At 38.1% G+C, this 21,145-nt stretch overlaps 2 protein-coding genes across 3 annotated transcripts; one reads left to right on the top strand and one right to left on the bottom strand.

Moving 5' to 3' along the window:
• Window positions 1-1,109: 1,109 nt before the first annotated feature.
• On the top strand, window positions 1,110-8,759 carry LOC128863038 (dyslexia-associated protein KIAA0319-like protein). 2 transcript variants are annotated; one of them, XM_054101934.1, is made up of 12 exons: window positions 1,110-1,223; window positions 1,309-2,151; window positions 2,219-3,284; window positions 3,360-3,517; window positions 5,977-6,117; window positions 6,187-6,318; window positions 6,374-6,482; window positions 6,724-6,914; window positions 7,086-7,370; window positions 7,440-7,683; window positions 7,742-7,909; window positions 7,981-8,759. In XM_054101934.1, exons 2-12 carry the CDS (start codon window positions 1,465-1,467, stop codon window positions 8,154-8,156), a joined length of 3,357 nt encoding a protein of 1,118 aa, XP_053957909.1. In that variant the 5' UTR covers window positions 1,110-1,223; window positions 1,309-1,464; the 3' UTR covers window positions 8,157-8,759. The 2 variants fall into 2 exon arrangements, with proteins under 2 accessions (XP_053957909.1, XP_053957907.1); XM_054101932.1 differs by having other exon boundaries at window positions 1,306-2,151.
• On the bottom strand, window positions 8,723-20,459 carry LOC128863039 (ionotropic receptor 21a). Its single transcript, XM_054101935.1, has 9 exons — window positions 18,480-20,459; window positions 17,964-18,419; window positions 17,762-17,895; window positions 17,456-17,670; window positions 14,489-14,649; window positions 13,980-14,414; window positions 13,762-13,915; window positions 12,298-12,523; window positions 8,723-9,151 (listed from the first exon to the last, which is right to left on the bottom strand). The coding sequence occupies exons 1-9, from the start codon at window positions 18,548-18,550 to the stop codon at window positions 8,898-8,900; spliced, it is 2,106 nt and encodes a 701-aa protein (XP_053957910.1). The 5' UTR covers window positions 18,551-20,459; the 3' UTR covers window positions 8,723-8,897.
• Window positions 20,460-21,145: the final 686 nt, after the last annotated feature.

Here is a 21,145-nt window from a genome sequence, read left to right as displayed (position 1 = left end):
CCACCAATTTTAATATCAAATTACGAACCTTAAGTCCAAAGCTCAAAGTACTATAACGTCATAACTTTAACCGTAACGATATTTATGCCATCAATTATTGGTGCCATAGCCCAAGTTTGTGTTGTATTGTGGTATGCATGTTGTTATCTTTTCTTTAGTTTCTGCATTTCGAAATGCACAAATGTGATAGTATGTGTAAATATCAGCTGCTCATTACTATGGCACCAATAATGATGACATAAATATCGTTACGGTTTATACTATGGTTAAAGTTATAGTGTTATGGTATTACACCTTCACTGTGAGCTTTAACGGGAACTAATAGGCTAAATCGGTGAAACACCAAAATGAAGAAAAACATTTTTCTAAAAGCGTTTTCCCCTCGGCAGCCAATGCCAAATCTCCGAGTGTATTTCTGCCATGAAAACGCTTCTCATAAAAATATCTGCCGTTCGGAGTCGGCTTGAAACTGTAGGTCCCTCCATTTGTAGAACAACATATAAATATATAATAGGCCATATACACCACACAATAGGTCTGCGTATCGCGTGCCGTAAACAAACCGCTGAAATCGGATAATTCTTTCAAAATTCGGTGATGTTGGCCACATCTTCTGTATTCACTCCACTGTGGAATTATCTGCAGACAATTGGAAATAAGTGTTAGCTTTCAAAAATTTTAGAATTGGTTGCGTGACCCGTGACCTAGGCGTTCAGACAATTATTAAGACAATTCACTTGCAACCGCCGTTACAATGTACAAATTACTTGCTCTGACTTCGATTTGTTTGGGTTTACAAAATTGAGTGAAGGCCATGATAGAATTGTGAATGGCTTAGTAAAAAATATGTGAATGTATTGGTATTGTTCTTGCGATACGATCCCCTGTAAAGGCAAACTTAGAATGGCCCCGACACTTTTAAGTTGCAGAACATGTTTTTTTTCTTCTTTTTTTTAATGTTTGATTAAATTAGTGCAAAAGAAATAAACTAAAATAAAATATATCCCAACTCAGATATACAAACTCAAATAAGCTAATACAAGCCCATTTAGGTTAAACGTATAGTCGGTACTTTCTTAAGTTTGCTGATATGCAACTCTTTTTCGTTATTACCGTCAAACAGCTGGCTTTGACAAATACCATAAAAAGGGACAAAGAACAATAAACTCCATCTGGAAGAATTTTTTTTGGATATTTCCGATAGAAAAAACACCAGCAAGAGAGTAAGCGAAAATATAAGTTGATATACTATATTACGCTAATCAAGGAAGATAAGATTATAATAAATCTTTTATTACTTTTCAGCAGGATTATGAAGGGTAGAGTTTGATAAACTTAGGTGAACCCCACACCAACAATTGTGTCTATTCAACCGTGTACCACATATAAACCTTTAGTTGTAGATAAGCGAACTTCATTGAAAGCAGTCGATCAAAATTATAAATTGTACAACTACTCAGTAAAATGTATTCCAGTGACACAGCTTGTCTGGGTTGTTATCGTACAATTGCACTACTTATAATTTTTAGTTATGTAGTCACTGCAGTTATTACAACAACTCAGAATGTATTGCAGTCTAGTAGTGGCAATGCAGTGGAGGCAGAAGCAACATCATCAAAAACAAGCGATGTGCCGGTGAGTACACGCAATGCGGATGCAGTGCTGGCAATGTGCCCCAGCATGTTGAACTATGTATTTGACAATGCAACGCCGCGTGAGGAGGCAAATGCGGGCACCTTCGAAGAGTACACATCACTAGACACAGGCATGGGCGAAGATGTCGATGCGCTCTCTTGTCTAGCTGCTTGTTGTAAGAAGGCGCGCACCAATGACACCTGTAATTTGGTTTTTATCTTCAAACGAAAATGTTATCACGTACGATGCGTCAGCAATGAGGCCTGTTTGCCGAAGCAGCGGCCGCCATCGAAGCTACGTTTGCAAATGATGTTGGTTAGTCCAGTGCGTAAGCGTGGTGGTGGTGATGACAACATTACTTGGATGGACGTGATCAAAGAAATGAAAAGTGGTGGTGGGGGCATTGACTTACTGCCATCAGAGGATTCCGAGGCCGCGATTGGTAGTGAAAGACCGTCCAATTCTTTGAGCTTTTGGAAACAACCGCACAAATTTCGTTACTTAGGCAGAAATCAAGTGAGTACTTTAGGAATTTAAAATACATATTAGATATAAAATTGTCGAATATTAATTCTCGAAAAAGGATACGGCCTCCTACGATGAAGAGGATTTTCCTATAGCTGAAAAGCGTGTAAAACAAATGCTAATGCCAATAACTGAGAACAATGATGATCTGTCTTTCTTTGGTACAAACTTAACACCCGATCTAAATAAATACGTTACTTGCGATTTGGATTTATCCGAATTGGGTACAAACACTCGTTGTGGACCAAAGGAGGAATGTGTGCCCGTACGACCGAATTCGGCAACTGGTGTATGCCAGTGCATTGCCGGTCTAGTACGTGTACGTAATCATCAGCGTGAATGTGTTCCAGCAGAAGCAGCGGCGGCTGATTATCCTATAATGGAGGAAATCGTACCACAACGTTTCTCAATGTCTGCTGTTGCGTCCGAACTTTTACCCACTGTTGTTGAGCAGAGTAAATATGATGACGCCGAACATATTACAGGCACCACAGTGAAAGCAGAAAGTGATAAAAAATTGGTGGTTTCTGCTGTGTCAAAAGAGGTGCGATTGCCAGAGAAAGAGGTGACGCTGGCAGCATTCACTGTACCCGATGAGAATTCAAGTGGCAGCAAATATAAATATTTGTGGACACTAATAACACAACCCAAAGGTCCAATGAACGGCACCATTTCCGATCAGAGCCAATCAAAAGTGCGACTCTCCAATCTCTCAGAGGGTTTGTACATCTTTAAGGTGTCTGTGACCGGTGACAATGGCACGTATGGTGAAGCTATGGCCAATGTGACAGTCCTGCCAGAAAAACGCACTAACCGTGTACCGCAAGTGATGATTAAGCCGAAAGAGCAAACCATACGACAACCGATTACAAATGCCATTTTAGATGGTAGTACAAGTACCGACGATGATAAAATCGTTAGCTGGCATTGGGAAGTGGTGCAGGGGCCCATTGGTTATCAACCTAAATTGCCAGAGGTGAATACACTACAATTGACTGATCTTACCTCGCCAGGAAATTACACTTTCAAACTAACGGTATCCGATTCTGATAATGTCACGAATTCGACAACGGCTAATATAACGGTGCTGAAAGGCACCGACTACCCACCGGTGGCCAATGCAGGTAAGGGGTGTATTGCAATAATATGAATTTAAGGTATTTTATAGAAATTTTCTAAAATTATTATAACCTCTTTAGGAGATGCTGTAATATTGTACCTACCGAACAATAATGTAACTTTGAATGGCACCGCAAGCACCGATGACCACGAAATCGTCGCCTGGGAGTGGACGAAAGATGCGGGAGATGACACAAAAGCTGTTGATATGCAGAACACACGCACACCATATTTGCAGGTAATTATTTTATTGAATTACATTTGAAATATTTTTATTTAATTTATTTTACAAAATTTACTATTAGTAGAAAAAATCCATTCAATATCCAGTTTAATTATGAAGTAAAATAAATCTTGTCGGACAGCCAGGCGGCCATCAATTCAATGGAGGCAATTACACTAAGATCAATGGTTGCTCAGGAATGCCAGGCAGCTCTAAAGGATATTAGCACTGTCTTCAAGGTCAGCCCTATATGGGTTCCGAGACATAGAGATATTGAAAGAAATTGCAAGGCCGATGAGCTAGCCCGAAAGGGTACTAATCTTCCTCTGCTTGAATGCAGAGACAATATTTGAATTCCTATGGCAACTTGCAAATTAAGACTAAAAAAAAATATTCTTCAGGAGGAATAGTTCATGGAGAGAAGAAAAGATCAGGAGAACTGCTTAACCTCTCAAGAGAGAACATCTCGAAGGTCGTGGCGTGTGTCATCGGTCATTGGTTGTTAGTTAGATACTCTTGTATGCAAGGAATATTTTCGAATGAATACTGCAGGAGTTGTAGGGACAAGGAAGAGGAAGAAACAGTAGAACACGTTCTCTGTAATTGGCAGGTCTTAGCTAGGAGTAGAGCAAGGTTGTTAGGAACACACTCTTTTGAATCTCTCACGGAACTATCCAGTGTTGTGATAAAACCTATCCTACGCTTCATAAGAGAGTCTAACTTCATGCTTCAGGCTTCATGAAAAGTGAACACGTGTTACACAGTGGTACCACAAAAGGCCTACATGGTCTAAGTATGTTGGCTACTCTAAGCCTACTGCCACAAACACCTAACCTAACCCAAGCTAAATTAAAAATGTAAACAAACATATTTGCATTGCAGTATTTTTCGTATTTTAGTAGTACATTTTTTCCACACAAAAATCATACAAATTCAAGCGTAATTGCGTCACTAATGTCTAGAAAAGGCAATGGCAAATCTTCGAGTGTAATTCTGCCATGAAAAAGATCATCATAAAAACCAAGAACGCCGGTCGGAATCGGCTGAAACTCCATTTGTGGAACGACATCAAGACGCACGCCACAAATAGGAGGAGAAGCTCGGCCAAACACCTAACAGAAGTGTACGCGTTAATTATTTCTTTTTTTAGTTTTAATGGTTTATGGAACATAATAATTTTCAAAATTTTATTATTTTACTTGAGCACTGGGAATTTCTTTAAAAGTTTTAAAATTTTGGCTTAGGTTTTTTTATCTTACAATGCATATTTCTGTTTAATTTAAATTGTAGAATTTTTTATAAATTTTTATAATAATTCATATTTATTAGAGGAGTCTTTACCAAAAGTCTTAGAGAGGAGTCTCTACCAAACAAAGATTCTGAATCTGATTTTTAGTTTTGAATAATAAAACATATTATCATAAAGGCTTTGGTGAGATGAAAGGTTAATTTGTTATTATTTCTTAAAATTTTAAACCTGGCATTATTAGATATTAAAAGGTTTTTTTAGTTTTCTCGAAACAAAGTTTAACGCTGGAAGTTTTTTGATGAATTAAGAAAATCTGCATTCTGCATTAAGAAAATTCTAAAAGTTACAAATCATGCCACTAGATTAGAGCTCCAAGGCACGGCGCACTAGACAGGGCTAGTTTACTCGGCCAGCAGCCCTTGCTGGGGAAAACCCAGAGCGCAAGTCACTCCGGCAGTGTAACGTAGAACCGGCTGCAATGGGAATGTTGCAGACGAAGAGCTCCAGCTACTCCGAGAGACCCGCGTAACCTTGGCCCAACTACGTTCTGGATACTGTAGCAGGTTAAACTCCTACCTATCCAGAATTGGTCCCGATATACTAAACATATGTCCGGCATGTGAAGGCACAACGCACGACACTAACGTTCCCACGACAGTCGGTTCTACGTAACCGGAACGATACGGATTTATATCCGGCCAAGGACTGTCACTTCAGCAGCATTCCTCGTATATGCACGGAGAGTGTTTATGCTGCTACAACAACAACAACACTAACCACCTTTTCACATGCCCTATCAAACCCACTCATTTAACACCCCTCTCCCTCTGCACCCAATCTGTCAAAACAGCAAGTTTCCTGGGCCTAACGTTAGATGAGCTAGACGAAGATGACCGGTGATGTACACTGCATTGACAGGGTTAAGTATACTGCGACAACAAAAATAACAGCGTCAACATTCCCGCTATAGTGGGTTCTGCGTTACCGAAATGACCCGGACTCTTATTCAGCTAAGAACTGTCACTCCAGCAGCATTCCCCATACATGTTTGGGAATTGTTTATGCTGCAACAACAACAACTACAGCGCCAGTTCATTGCACTAAAAGTTAAAGAGTATTTGAAAATGTTTTAGAAAAGTTTAAAGTAACCCAACTTGCACACTTACGCTGTCTTAGATTTGCTTTTCTTCTTCTCTAACGATTGCCATTTCCTTGTATTTTGCAGCTCTCAAATTTGGAGGAAGGCATCTACACTTTCGTTTTGAAAGTTACCGATGGTAGTGGCCAATTCAGTACTGCTAAAGTACACGTTCTTGTGAAGGCGCAAACAAACACACCACCCGTTGCTGTGGCGGGTGGCAATCAGGTTATAAAATCGTGTTTGTTTGTAGTCTCACTTTTTGAAAATTAAAAATATAAATCATTATTTATGCAGACTATAAATTTACCTCGCAATTGGGTTGTTCTGAATGGCTCGGCCTCAAGTGATGACATACGCATACAATCTTATCATTGGAAACAAAACTCTGGACCCAATACAGCAGTGCTGGCGAATAGCACAGCGGTGGTGAGTAGACAAACGCTTCAATATCGCATAATATAACTTATTAAGATCATCTAAGGCCACCAATGCTACTTCCTTAACATTGGGTGTGTATGAATTTGTTTTGAGCGTCGTTGATGAGGACAACAATACAGCTACCGATAGTGTTTGGATAAAAGTTGTACAAGGTATACACTCATACATATAAAGGGTGATCAATTTAGAGGTATCGGACTTAATTCCAATTGTACGACTTGTAAATGTTGTTGAGGCGTAAGTCTTTCCAAGATGAAATGTCAATGAATACTGAAAAAAAAATGTATTTAGTTTGACAGAAGTCACGCCTTATTGGAAAAAGTACCTCCAATCTGATCACCCTTTATAGATATATATATAGATTTGAAATTTTTGCTTCTAAATTTGCAACAGAGAAAAATGCGCCGCCTGTCGCTAATGCCGGTGGGGACCAAAGCGTTACATTGCCGCTTTCCGCGCTCTATTTGAATGGCACGTCTTCCTCGGATGATTTGGCTGTTGAGCGTTATGTGTGGACACGTGAGGAGTCTAGCTTGGCAGCGGGTCTAGTTTTGGGCGCTAGCGATAAGCAGCCTGTTATGATTGTATGTAAATTTGTGTAACCTTCAAAGTGATTAGAGAAGAAAACAAAGCAACAAAGAAGTTTCCCATTTAGGCACTTAATCACTATAGAATTTTACATGCACTGCTTTCCTCTAGTCATTTTAGGTGTTAAGTTCTGTATATAGTTTAAACTAATATTCGCATTTTTTAAGCTAACCAACCTCGTGCACGGTCGCTATGTGTTCAAGTTGACGGTGTATGACGAACAAGGCCTCTCCAGCAGTGATGTAGTCAGTATTATAGTACATCCCGATCCGTTATTAATGAATTTGGTGCAATTAACATTACCCATGGGTCCATCTGTGCTGACACAGTCCGAGTTAAATTCGATAGTGCAAAAGATTGGTTTGCTTTTAGGTGATATGAAAATATTTGTGCGTGCGCTTAAATGTGATGGGCGACGGGCAGATTCAACAATTCTAGTCTTCTATGTAATGGTGAGCACTTTGAAGTAATTTCTAATAACTGATGCTTGTTTTATAACATTAAACTTTTTCATTATTAAGTCCACCGACTCGGATGGTCAGAGTCGCCCGGTTAGTGGTTTGACCGTTGAACAACTACTCAAAGACAAGTTTCAGCGCGATGCTGGCCTATTGGGCACCGATTTCACAGATATACGCACAACTGTGTGCCAGAATAAATGCTCGGGCCATGGAGTTTGTAATCCCACAACGCGTGCGTGCACGTGCGAGGCATTCTGGATGCCATCCATAACATATTACTGGGGCATAGATGAGGCCAATTGTGGTGAGTTGATGGCTTAAGAAAGACATTGCGCTTGTTAATTTGTGTGCTCTGTTTGCAGATTGGTCTATTTTATACGTTTTTGTTGGTGTAATCATCAGTTTTCTGCTGTTATCCGGCTTATTTTGGGGCATTACTTGTGCCTGCAGACAATCGAAAAAACCACCGAAAAGACCAAAGCTACAAAAATATTCATTAATTGGCAACAATGATGAGGAGGCACCGCAATGTAAGTTGTTTTTTTTTAGCCATTATTACTTATTTATTGTTGTATTGAAACGTGTGAATACCCACTTTCAGTTTGTCGCACAACAACGCTGAGCGATTCTGAGACAGATTCCGATGTGCTCTTCGAAACACGCACAAAACCAAATGGCATTTTACGTTCAAGCAACGCAGCGAAACATAACAAACATAATAGTCATGGACAAAATAAATATGCCATAACTAAATTAGGTCGGAAAGTAAAGACGTAAAGACGTAAATGAGTGTGATAAACTTTTCCGAAAGTTGTTCCTTCTGTTAATTTCTTTGTTCCTTTATTTCTACACATGTGGATGTAACGCGTACACCCATAACTAAGCCTATTGGTTTTGGCGACACATTTTATTTGATAAGCGATTACTGTGTTAAATATACTATAATTTAATGTCTAAGTTTTATAAAGTTTATAAAAAATTATGCATGAACATTCAATTTGTATTGTACTCGTACTTTATGCAAGTATGTATGTGTGCACATTTCTGTATAAGTATGCGCAGTAAAATCGCCAAGCACTGAAAGCATTCCGCACATTAAGTATTAATATGTATTGTATTGTAATCGTAAAGAGCTTTTGCAAGCAAAAAGCTGATATATTTGTATGTGTATTGTGTACTTCTGTATTTATCTTTTATTAAGGCATTGCCACAATTAATTATTTACATTTTTATATTTATTTAAGAACAAACATGAGCTAGGACTCCATTTGTAAACGAGTCTATGAACAACAACAATTATACAAAATATATCTTTATGTATGGATGTACTTATAAAGATTAAATATGAAACTATTTACTTAAATAGTGTGAAACCACAAATGCTTTGATTTTCATTTAACCGAACGCCACTTCTCATTTACCATTCAAAGTGTTGCGCAGTGAAAAGAGACCACCGTATCAATCAAGAATCAGCGCTTTTATTTTAATATTTATTTATCATAGTAATGTAGTTGATAGTTAGTAATTTGAGAAATGACGCTTAAAATTGTAATACAAATTCTTATTGTACGCATCGTAGAGTGGATGTTTTCGCACAACATACTCGTTGTGCAGCCATTCGCCTGCTATGGCCAATATGCCCAGAAAGTAACCAATGCCAAGCGCTACAAATGAGCTCCATATCTTTGGTAAATCCATCACTGCCTCCTGTGGTGTGCGCTCCTCGGCGGGAAGCTCAGCAATGGCATCCTTCAGCCATTTGGCGATGAGGCCTGTGATTTAAATATGCTTTAGCAGTTGTTAAAATAGATGGAAATGGAAAATGAAAATTAAGGGGTTTTATACAGTTAGAATTTTCAAAAAATCGATTTTATTTTTATATTTTTTCTTAACCCTCCGTTAAACACCCGGTTCTGGCTAGACCTTTTTTGACTTTGTACGTGAATTTAACATATTTCTTTTATAATTTACGACTTGTGCGTCTAGGTAGCTTCCTAAAATTTAATTTTCTATCGATATATGAATATAACTATTTTAACAGGATCCTGGAACAGGACGGAAAAAAGGGTTTAAAAAGGTGCCCCCGTTGGTTGTACACACCGCCTTTGACTATTTTACCTGCTTTTTTTTTCTTTTTCATGGAAAATCTATATCTATGGGGTGTAACACACAATAATATGCAGAAAGCGGTAGTTTTGTGGCATTCGGATTCATTGCCCAGAATTTTGACCCGATATATTTGTTTTAATAACAGTCGAACCCGTGAATTTCGCCAAAGAACCGGTAAAGCTGCGCCCTTTCGTGATATATGGAATATCTTGAATGAAAACCTCAAAGATAATTATGACCCGCCTGAAAATAGTACTATCGATGAGCAACTATTTCCATACCGAGACCGAACAAAATTCACGCAATATATTCCATCAAAACCGGCGAAATACGTCATAAAAACCTGGTGGGCATGTGACTCCAAAACAAAATATCCGTTGCCCGGAAAGTTGTGTTGTGGCTGAACAGAAGGAGAAGAGCGTGAAGTTGATCAAGGGGAAAATGTGATGCTACAATTATCCAACCGATATGTAAACAGCGGCCGTACAGTAATAGCCGATAATTTTTTCGTCACATTGAATGGAGCTAAGCGTCTCGCTGCTATAGGGCTCGCATTAGTTGGCACCACACGATTCAACAAACGTTGTCTTCCACCAGATATGAAAAAGAACAATTCTCGACCAGTGCTTTCGTCATTATTTGGTTTGCATGGAAACCTTGTTTCAATCAGCAATCATGTGCCAAAAAAGAATAAAGCGGTCAATTTACTTTCCGCTGTTCATTATACTAAAAAGTGTGAAGGCGAGACAAAAAAACCATCGGCTATTTTATATTATAATGCACATAAAGCTGGGGTGGATTGTATGGATCAAATGGTCACACATTTCACACCAAAACGGCCAACAAGTCGATGGACCTTTGCTTTCTTTTGCAACATGTTGGATGTCATGGCATTGGCAGCGTTTTGTATTTGCAAGGAAATCGATGGGCTTAGAAAAAGTGATGCTAGGCGCAATTTTTTGACGACTTTATCGAATACATTGGTCGTTGCAAACATCGAAAATCGTATGAATAATCAAAGCATTATTTCTCAATTTACTACTCATTTGGCTATGGAATCATTTTTCAACAAAAAAATAAATATCCCTGTGAATATCGTGGTTAATCAACCAACCGGTGCCGATACACTCGCAGCGAAAACAGATTGTCGTCTTTGTTTACAAGGGGCGGTGTTAGAGGTAGTTGTTGTTGTAACAGATCGCTAGGCGCTGTGCGTGTGCGTTGTAGTCGTCGATCGCCATCGTCTAACTCGTCTAACTGCTACTACGGTAGCAGAAATTTCTTGCTCAGCACTTTGTTTGAGCCTTGACCGTCAGAATGGAAGCCTAGTTGAGAAGCTGTTATAGAGGAGCCATTAGGAGTAGTACTATGGCTGTCCTGATAGCAGTATTTTGATAAGTTTGAAGCTCGAACCACTGCGAATCAGTAGTGCTAGACGACCAGACGGGCGCTGCGAAATTTAGTACCGGAGCGAATCTTCGTGAATGAAACAGCAAAATTATGGAAACAGTTTTTTCTAATAGCGGTCGCTCCTCAGCAGGCAATGGCAAACCGCCGACTGTAATTCTGCCATGAGAAAGCTTCTCATAAAAAATCAGCATTTGAGCGGACAAGTCCAAGCACTCAGCCAGGAAAACTACTGTACTACACTCGGATAGATTTCAGTGGAAAGAATAGAGATACAGGAAAGATACAGTAAGGATGGTAAGGCGGAAGAATTGGTTTGAGGTCACTCTTCCTCAAATCTTTTGAATTTATTCATGAATCTTACGAGATCCGGAAGAGGAAGAGTGTGAACTTTATCCATATTCAGTACATCGCATACCAACAACCTAAGTCTGATTCTAGAAAACGTCGCACAGCTATAGAGAAAATGCTCTGCAGTGTCTTCATTCTCACGACAGGATAGGTATATTGGGTCGCCAATGATTCCCGTGGGAGCCATACGCTGACTACAGGCATTGTGCCCTTTGATTACACCCACCAGTACTCTCAGGTCTTTTCTGCTGAGTTTTAGGAGAAAGGTCGTTAATTTCGTGTTTGGTTCTTCCGCAAAGCACTTGGCTACTCCGCAGGAGCCCAATTCAGAGGTCTACCCTCATGAAGTTGTCCATCCATAGTTGAATCGATGCAGAATTGACACCTAGAAAGGGTTCCGCGCCTAGCGGTGTGCTTGCAGAGCCTTCATTGGCCTGTTTATCAGCCAACTCGTTCCCTGTAGTACCATAATGCCCAGGCACCCGAATAAGATAAATTTTGTTTTGTTTTGCAACACTTTCTAGTTTTATCTTACATTCACCGACTAATTTCGAAGAGCAGCGTGGGTTAGCAAGGGCTCTTAGTGCAGCTTGTCTGTACTACAAATTCCAATACTACTGCGCCGCCACTTTTTCTCAATTAGCCAGTGTGTTACGTTCAAGATGACATAGACTTCGGTTCAAAAAACCGTAGCCACCCGTCCTATAGCGTAGGAATACTTAGTGTCTTCATCTAAGCACCATCTAGATCCGCTACCATCACTGGTTTTGGATCCTACACCGGCGGATGTGTGCTGAAATCTCGTTTATAGGTTATATGGACTTAACTGATCAATTTGATCTCTATCTGGGATCAAAATATTCCTACTGGAAGTCGCTGGAATCGAGAACAATATGCACCGCTCTGACTACTGGTGAAATATTTGAGAGCAGCCAGTGTTTTCTTCGTTTCCCCAGACTCCATTTAACTTGAGCCTGTACGCCGCCTTTATTGCTTCCTTTCGAATTTGGAGGGCATACTTCATAAGACTCCTTCTATTTCTCAAACTTACCTCCTTCACTTAGACGTCTCAAATATTTGTTCACATTCGGTTGTAGTGGTGAATTCTTTTCCAACCCTAAGGCCACTGGCATCTGTATCACACATTGACGCATTATATGCAGCACTACTTCGGTGAATTGCTGCTCCTCGCGACGTTGAGCACCCTTCATGCGCAAATATCTGAGGAAATACTCATTATCGAAGTAGGCGTATTCACCTTTGGTAATGTGGTCAGTCTGGAAGTTTAGTAGAAAATGAATGGATTAGCAGATTTAAGCTATTTATTTCTAGAATGATATTAAAGTATTTTTGTTGTTGTTGTAGTAACTTACAAATTCCCACAGGAAACCCGTATTCAATTTTACTAAGAGATACCCACCAGCACAACATGGCTACATGATAACTCGCAAAAATGGTATACAGATGGATCCAAAACGCTTCAGGCGGTAGGGGCAGGAATAGTGGGGCTTACAATTCTTTAGCACTGAGACCGGATACCACAATTTTCTATGCGGTGCTTTTCGCCATAATGGAAACAGTAAAAATCGTATCCAAAAGAGGGTTCGAAAAAGTAAAGAGTAAAATACTTTCGCACAGTCAATCAGTCCTCAAAGCCTTACATAGCTTTACGTTCAATTCAAAAGTCCTTATAGAGTGTAACAATGCACTCAACAAACTGGCGACTCTTAATCAGGTTTCCCTGATTTGGGTACATAGTCCTGGTACATGAGCGACACGAAGGAAAGGATAAGGCAGACTTTTATGCCAAAAAAAGGGGCGGAAAGGCCATTTATTTTTGGATTAACCCCATTTTTTGGCTTTAATAAAAACAACCCAAAATGGGAAACCAAAAAATGGACTCAAAAACAAAAAAAAAAAAAAAAAACACACACACACACAGTGAATACTGGAACGGCACAAATGGCTTTAGTTCCTCCAAAAAGTTCCTGAACTTTAATACCAACCCAGCAAAATCTGCTCTAACCTTAAACAAAATGGGACTCAGATTATTCTGTGGACTCAGATTACTCTTACAGGTCACTTTGGATGCAATAAACATTTCAATACAAAAGCGCCGTCTAGCACTAATTTATGCACGTTCTGCTGTGATGAAGAGGGTCCATGAACCACTCAATCGAAAAACTGTAACGCATTAGACCACAGGAGACACAGACTCCTCGGCTCGGGCCTACTAGAGAATGAAGACTTTCAAAACCTCCGTCCTAAGGAGCTGGTTCGATTCCTCGTAATACTAAATATTTAAAATTAAGCACTTAGGGGCGCACAATAGATCAATCTGGTCGCAGTGCATAAAGGCCTTAGCCTAACCCGTACAACCATTACCATTACCCCCATTACAAATAAGGGGAATGCTGCTGGAGTGACAGTCCGGATGTAAATGGTCATAGAACAAACTGCCGTGGGAACTCATTTTTGTAATAAATAACATTTACTGCATTTAATTTTTACTCACCACAGTTTCGATGTTATCCACTATCTCCATTTTTCGGCCAATCTCTTGCGCGACTTCATCGAACGCCTCCACAAATAATTTCTTATTCTCATCCACCCATGCAGAGCTGGTTACATAGCTCTTGGACAACTCTTCCAGCGTGTCAATAGTAATACTGAATTTATAAAAATCGACATATATCTGTACTCTGTAATCACTAAGTCTGAATATAATTTTACCGCGCAGCTGGATTGGCCAAAATCGCCGTCAAGCTGGCTCTATAGATGACCGTCAGTAAAATGCAATAGAGCCAATACCAACCGGTGAGCACACGCAAACTCCAAGTGCGTGGTAGGCGTGGCAATGAAACATACATTAACATGCTATAGGTGAAGAGCAGACAATTGGAATATTCATCGAAGAGGTCGATATTACGTTGGGGCAGCGACTTTAAGCGGCTCAGATAGCGACGAAAATTTACATCCCGAAAAAGTTTCGTATCGAAGCTGCGACGAGGTTGAAAGAGTCCTTTGCTGCGCCAATCTCTCCAATTTTGTATACGGCGTGCGTGACGAATACGTCGCTCTAGCAATATAGCGTGGAGACTGGAGATCACATAGAAAACTGTGCCCACTATAAAGAGCGAAAGCAGAACGCCCGCCCACATGCTGCCACTAAAAATGGAGGCGAAAATGAAAAAGTGTATTTTTATAACAAATGATTTATGCAAAAATGCTGGTGTGCTAACTTGAACGGCTGTATTAGTGTACGCCAGCTATCATCCTGCGAGGACTCTGGTGTTAGAAATGTCAAACACTCGAAACTATGGGGCCAAGATAGATCCATAACGGAGGCATAAAGTTTAAACATATGCAGATTGCCGATGGCGATTCGCGCGCTACGATTTGCCTGAAAATAATATATTAAATAAAATTCTTGTGCATCCTAAAACATGCCCAAATAGAAGTATGGACTTTGCCGTAACTCTGCTCGTGTTGAATTGTTTTTCTAGAAATTGCGGGATTCTCGTTTAAAAAAACCTGTCCCAGAACGTTTTCTCGCCATAAATTAAAGCTAAAAGTTATACCTGAATCAATTTAATTTTTTGTGTTCTCCAATTACACTTTTCTCAAACTTCTTTGGAGTTGGAACTTTAGGCTGCATTTCATTTTGGCAGTCGCTCTTTTTGTATGTACTTATATGTAGGAGTAAGAGGGTGACACTCACTCCTTGCTGCGTGTTTTTGCTACAGTTGACTGCTGCTAGAAAACCTTTTCCAACTTTTTATGTTTCTTGGTGAAAGCAAGGAGATTTTTGCCTTCAGATACTTAAATTAGTTGCTGATGCGGCACACCCAACCATACTAGGGAAAGGTGGTATTTTACAAGTAAAAGCTAAACAGTTTTCAGATCTACAATTAGTAGTTGAAGTCCACATTTTTCTTTGCGTACCAAAATCAGTATCATTTTAAGAGGTTTTTATTTTGTTTGGTGGGTGAGGTAGGGTTCAAAATGCCTTCGCACTTACAGCGACCGTCGTCTACTGCGTCGTGTGGTGTGACCACTAAAACGATCCCTCCCTCCTTCTGGGGAGACACCCTTCCCGGAACTGCTTTCTATATTACTTCGGGAGGGCCCAGAACGGCATCCATAAAGGACCAATGCTATTCACTCACATCTGGGTCCACCATATTTGTAGCCAGTTCTCATGCTATAGGCTCGTCTTCTTGTGTCTCTATCTGTGCGGCTTCACTTTGCTGCACTGTGTCGAGGCCGATCTTTTTTTCCGTAGTACGTCCTCGATGTATTTCTTTACCGCGTTACAGCTGCCCTCGCGTACGAGCATTTTGCTGATTATGTTGTTCGGTGTGATGTCGCCAATCTGCTCCCTCAGAGCAATTCTTTCCGCGAGCCATCTATTACAACTAAAAAATGTGTGTTCAGCGTCATCGCTCAGCGCTTCGCAGTATATGCACTTGGAATCGGTTACCTTGCCCATGCGGTATAGATATCTCCGAAAGTATCCGTGGCCCGAGAGCAACTGAGTTAAGAAGTAGTCCATTTTCCCGAAGTTACTTTGAACCCATTTGTCAACTGATGGAATAAGTTTCGCCGTCCATCTGCCACTCGGTTCAGTGTCCCATCGGCTTTGCCACCGGAGCATGGTTTGGCATCTCAGTTCTGAGAAATTTCAAAAGGTTGAATAGTAGTGGGCTCTCGGCAATTGTAAGTAGTGGAAATGCTTAACTCGGAACGCTCCTGGATTTCTTTTTGTTTCACACCGCCTCTACATATTGAAGGCGGCCCATATTTCACTTATCGCAAAGGTTTCAACGGAAATGCTAGGATTTATACCTCAGCTTGCCTGACCTAGCTTGGTGATAGAATACTATCAGCACATCCAGGCAGATGTTTTGCTTGTTTTCGCCCACGAGTGGTATTTTCGTTCCCATTTAACCTGCATATGTGCCGAGCATTCCGCAATCCGCCCCAATCCTATGAGAGACAAGCAACTCCACAAGGACGGAACTTAACAGTAGTAAAGGTCCACAGATCAATGAATATCTTTTTATTTACACCCCAATCCATAGAGGGACTAATTTACTCAGCATGCTCAACACGTACTTCCACCCTTTTCCGCCTGCGGCCTAAGTAAATCTCGCCAGAGAGGATGTAGATGTGGAACACCCAAATTTAATAGTACAATAGCCTGTAAAATCGGTAGCCGTAGCCGAACAGGTTGTTGCGGGACTGCCATTTGGAGTACGTAGGTTCGAATCTCAGTGAAACACCAAAATGAAGAAAAAGGGTGTTTCTGGCATGTAAAAGCTCCTCATAAAAAATATCTGCCGTTCCGAGTCGACTTAAAACGGTAGGCCTCTTAATGAACGTGAAGACGCACACCACGAATAAGAGGAGGAGTATGTATAGGCCAGGTATGTGCCTTTTGTTATCGATATCGACAACTGTGGTTTGAAAGCTGAGAATGGCAAACTGTGTGGACTTTTCTGTTCAGTAAGGTTTGGCAAGTTTAAGTTTGAAGTTCAATCGTTTAACGCCAGAACAACATTTCCTAATTATGGAAATTTACTTTGAAGGAAAAAAATCAGTTCTAAAAGTTCATAGAGCGAAGTGTTGAAGAAGTCGCCGAAATGTCGATTCGTTCTCAACTTGTTGGCCTTTGTCCTTCGACTACGTGGAAAATTTTACGTAAGGATCTTGGCTTCCGTGCCAAAAAAAAAACTTGTGCAAAACTTGAAGCCAAATGCCCATCATTTGCATCGAATTTTTGCTGATTGGGATCATTTAGATTTATATTCAGATTTATTGGAAAAAGTAGTCGAAAATTAGACTGATCGAATGGACTATGTAACTCGTAACCGCGGCGGACAAATACCGGAAATCATATTCAAAAACTAAATGCCATGAAATTATCGAACAGATTATAAAAAAAAGTTCATTCCAACAATATTTCTATTTTTTTATGTTATCCTTTTAAGTACTCACGCTCTTAAAAAACACCCGATACATAAAGAAAATTACTCGCGGATTGCAAGTTATTAACTAAAGAGAATAATTGTTTTAAGTCTTGGTTATCTGCCAAAAACTAAACTAATTAAATTAAAAGCCTCTTTGAGGAGCTAACGTCTTCAGATTCTTTAGGATGGAAATAACATAAACTAATTTAAGTCTATTTTATACTTATTAATACGCACCATAGCTCCAAGTATACCCGAGTAGCTGCCGTTCGGCAACTTCTTGCCCCAGTGCTCGAAAGCAGCATCGTTGGTCTCATAGAATCTAGGCAAAAAGTTGAGTTTGACGCCAAGTGTCTTCAAAATTTCGACCTCCAGCCCCACAAAGCTGGCATTATCTGCGCTGCGTTTCACCATGGGCACATGTTCGAAGATCACGACGGGCAATGAAAAGCCTAAAATCATGGGGTAGATATGAACATATAAATACTTGCACAATTCAATAATTATAGGCAATAATGAAGTTTGTATTTTTGCCAAACGCACCTTTCAAATTTGAAGTTCTATCCTGATACAGTTGGTTAATTTTGATACGTTTACCTTTTTCCCACACCATTAAACGTTTCGTCACCACTAAACCATTCAGAATTTCTGGATACGCAATGGTGCTCAAGAGGAACCTATAAAATTTGCTTCCAGTACTTACTCGTATAGCTGTGACATTATTTTAACTAATACAGAACTGTACCTTTGCTTCTCAACAGGTTTCACAAATACGGTCGATATCATATTACTCCAGATAAACCACATCTCGGCTCCCAAAAGCCGCGTATCCTGAAGCACCACATACCGCTGTTGCAAGTTGAGTAAACGGTGTTTTTCCACGAAACGTAAGAGGCGTTGCACTTGCAGGCCATTCAGCAGTGTCACGAACATAAACTCACAATTCTGTGCACGTATTTGTTTTAACACTCGCACAGTTTGATAATTGGGCGCCAACAAATCCTCAGCCGGTGGCACTTTTACGAAGTAATAGGCGCGTGGTGCACGTTGATTGGCAAAGAATTGGTAATCGTAAAGATGTTGATAGGCGTTATCGGTGATGATAACAAAACAGCGTTCAATACGTGACGAAGCCAAAAGTTCGTTGAGCAAATGGTGTAGGTTCTTGTGGGGAGTGTCGTCCAAATAGGATTCAAGAGTGCTGGAGGGGAAACTGTTTATTGCATAAATATAACAATTTTTAAACTAAATGATGAAATACCTAAGCCCTTCTGCATCGGCACCCCAAATTTTCACAAAAGAAAATACAGTTAGAAATAGCCAATGATCCATTTGTCGTTTTCTCCAAATTCACGTCTGATTTCAACAAAATGCGTGGACTGACTAAATATTTTAATCCCTTTTTCCGAAGCACCGAGCATCTCACTTTTACTTTTATTTGTTGGTTACTGTTGCACATTCAAATTCCAATTACACCTTGTCAACCTTTGACCCAGAATACGAAATGGCGTTGGTGCAGTGACAAGTGACTTAAACCCACGACTGTATCAACGATGCGTGACCGCTTTTACCGAGTGCGAAAATATTGGTTAATAGGCCAAATTAAAAAGTTGTAAAAGCTACAGGAGAAAAAAGTCAGACAAACAAAGAAAAGAAAACGAAATGAGATAAGAAAAAGAGGGGAAAATTAACCAACTAAGTAAATGAAATAAAATGAGACAAAAAAGAAAATAAAATAAAATCAGATTAAAAAGTAAGTAATATAAAAAAAATTAAATAAAACAAAATTGAATAAAATGAAATGAGATAAAGTAAAAATAAAAAAAAAATTAAATAGAAAAAAATAAATATATATACATACAAATTAAAAAGTTAAATTAAATAAAATAATATAAAATAAATAAATTTAAATTAAATAATTAAAATGAGATAAATTAAAATAAGAAAAATAATAAAAAGTGAAAACATGTATTGAAATTAAATAAAAAAATTAAAATAAAATGAGGCAAAAAAATAAACTAGCACAAAATAAATATAAAACAAATTTAAATAAAATAAATAAAAATTAATTAAAATAAAATTTCGTACAAAGAACAGAAAACAACATAAAAAATGTAATAAAATACAGAACAAAACAAAAAACAAATGAAATGAGATAAAAAAAGAAAATAAATAAGTGAGATGAAGTAAAAAAATTAATAAAATGAGAAAAAATAGATTAAAATATATAATACAAAAGGAAAAAATTAAAATAAAATGAGTTAAAAAAATGAAGTTAAATAACACGAAACAAAAAATTAAAGTAAAATAGAAGTAAATAAAATAAAGTAAGGTAAGTAAAGTAATACAAAATAAAATAAAGTCCAAAAAAAGTAAAAATGAAGAAAAAGGAAAATAACATAAAATAAAATAAAATAAAATAAACAAGATAAAAAAAATATGAAATGAAATGGAATAACCAATACAAGAAAATAAATAAGTGAGATGAAATAAAATATAATGAGACTAAATAAAATAAAAAAATATAAAAATACAGAAAAGTAAACTAACACAAAATAAAGTGAAATAAAATAAAATAAAAAAAGGAATCAAAATAAAATTTCATAAAAAAGTATAAATAATAAAGTAAAATAAAATAGAATAAAATAAATAGAACAAAAACCAGAAATATAATGAAAAGGGATAGAAAACGAAATAAAAAATTAAATAAGTAAGATGAAGTACAATAAAAGAAATAGTAAAATAAAAAAATAAACTTATGTAAAATAAAATTAAATGCGACGAAATAAGAAAAATAAAACAGAATAAAATAAAACAGAAAATTAAAAAAGAAAATAACAGAAAATTAAAATAAAATGAGTAAAAAAAAATAAACTAGCACAAAATAAATAATAAATACAAAACAAAATTAAATAAAATAAAATTAAAAAATATAAAAATTAATTAAAATAAAATTTCATACACAGACCTGAAAAAATAATATAAAAAATAGAATAAAAAATATATAAAAAAAACCGAACAAAACAAAAAATAAATGAAGTGAGAGAAGAAAGTAAATAAGATGAATTAAAAAAATTATAATTAAATAAAATAAAACGAGATAAAATAAAATAAAATGAATTAAATTGAAATAAGGTTAGAGGAATATGAAGACTTGGAAGAATATACAGAATGTGAAATGAGGAATGAGATTAAATAAAAAATAATAATATAATAAGAAAACGAAATAAAATGAAGTGAAGTGAGATAAAGTAAAATATCAGGTCGGTCCATAAGTTCGTGCATATTTTACCCATCATTTCACTTTTGTACGATTTTTGCATACAAAAAATTATTCGCGGAATATAACGGAACTATTTATATTTTCTTTGATATATTGTGCATTCAACAAGTGATTTTAATCGCGGATAAGAAGCACGTGTTGTTAAAAAATAAAATGGATTCTTCGAGCGCGTATAAGAGCATAATTTTTATTTTTTTTATAAAAGTGGTAAAAATGCAAGAACTGCTGCTGCAGAAATAAACATTGTTCACGGAGAGGATACCGTGAGTGTGAGGACTGCGCAAAAGTGGTTTTCAAAATTCCGAAGTAGTAACTGCGACGTGGAGGATGCCCCGCGCGCTGGTCGTCCTGAAGTCTTTAACTCCGACGCCTTGCTCGAACTCGCGGAAGCTGAGCCAAATTTGACAGTCGCTATTATAGCTCAGAGGTTAAATTCAACGCATGGAACAGTTCACTGGCACCTGGTTCAGTTGGGAAAGGTTTCAACGCTGGGAAAATGGGTTCCGCATAGACTTTCCGTCGCCAACCTTCAGCAGAGAGTGAATGTGTGTTCTCAGCTGCTTCAACGGCTTGAAAATGTAAGTTTTTGAACCGTATCGTTACTGGTGATGAAAAATGGGTCCTTTATAATAATTCTGTTCGCA

Source organism: Anastrepha ludens, chromosome 5 (assembly GCF_028408465.1).
Source record: "Anastrepha ludens isolate Willacy chromosome 5, idAnaLude1.1, whole genome shotgun sequence".
Lineage (NCBI taxonomy): Eukaryota > Metazoa > Arthropoda > Insecta > Diptera > Tephritidae > Anastrepha > Anastrepha ludens.
The sequence above is the reverse complement of the archived record's forward strand: the minus strand, read 5'-3'. Positions and strand labels throughout refer to the sequence as shown.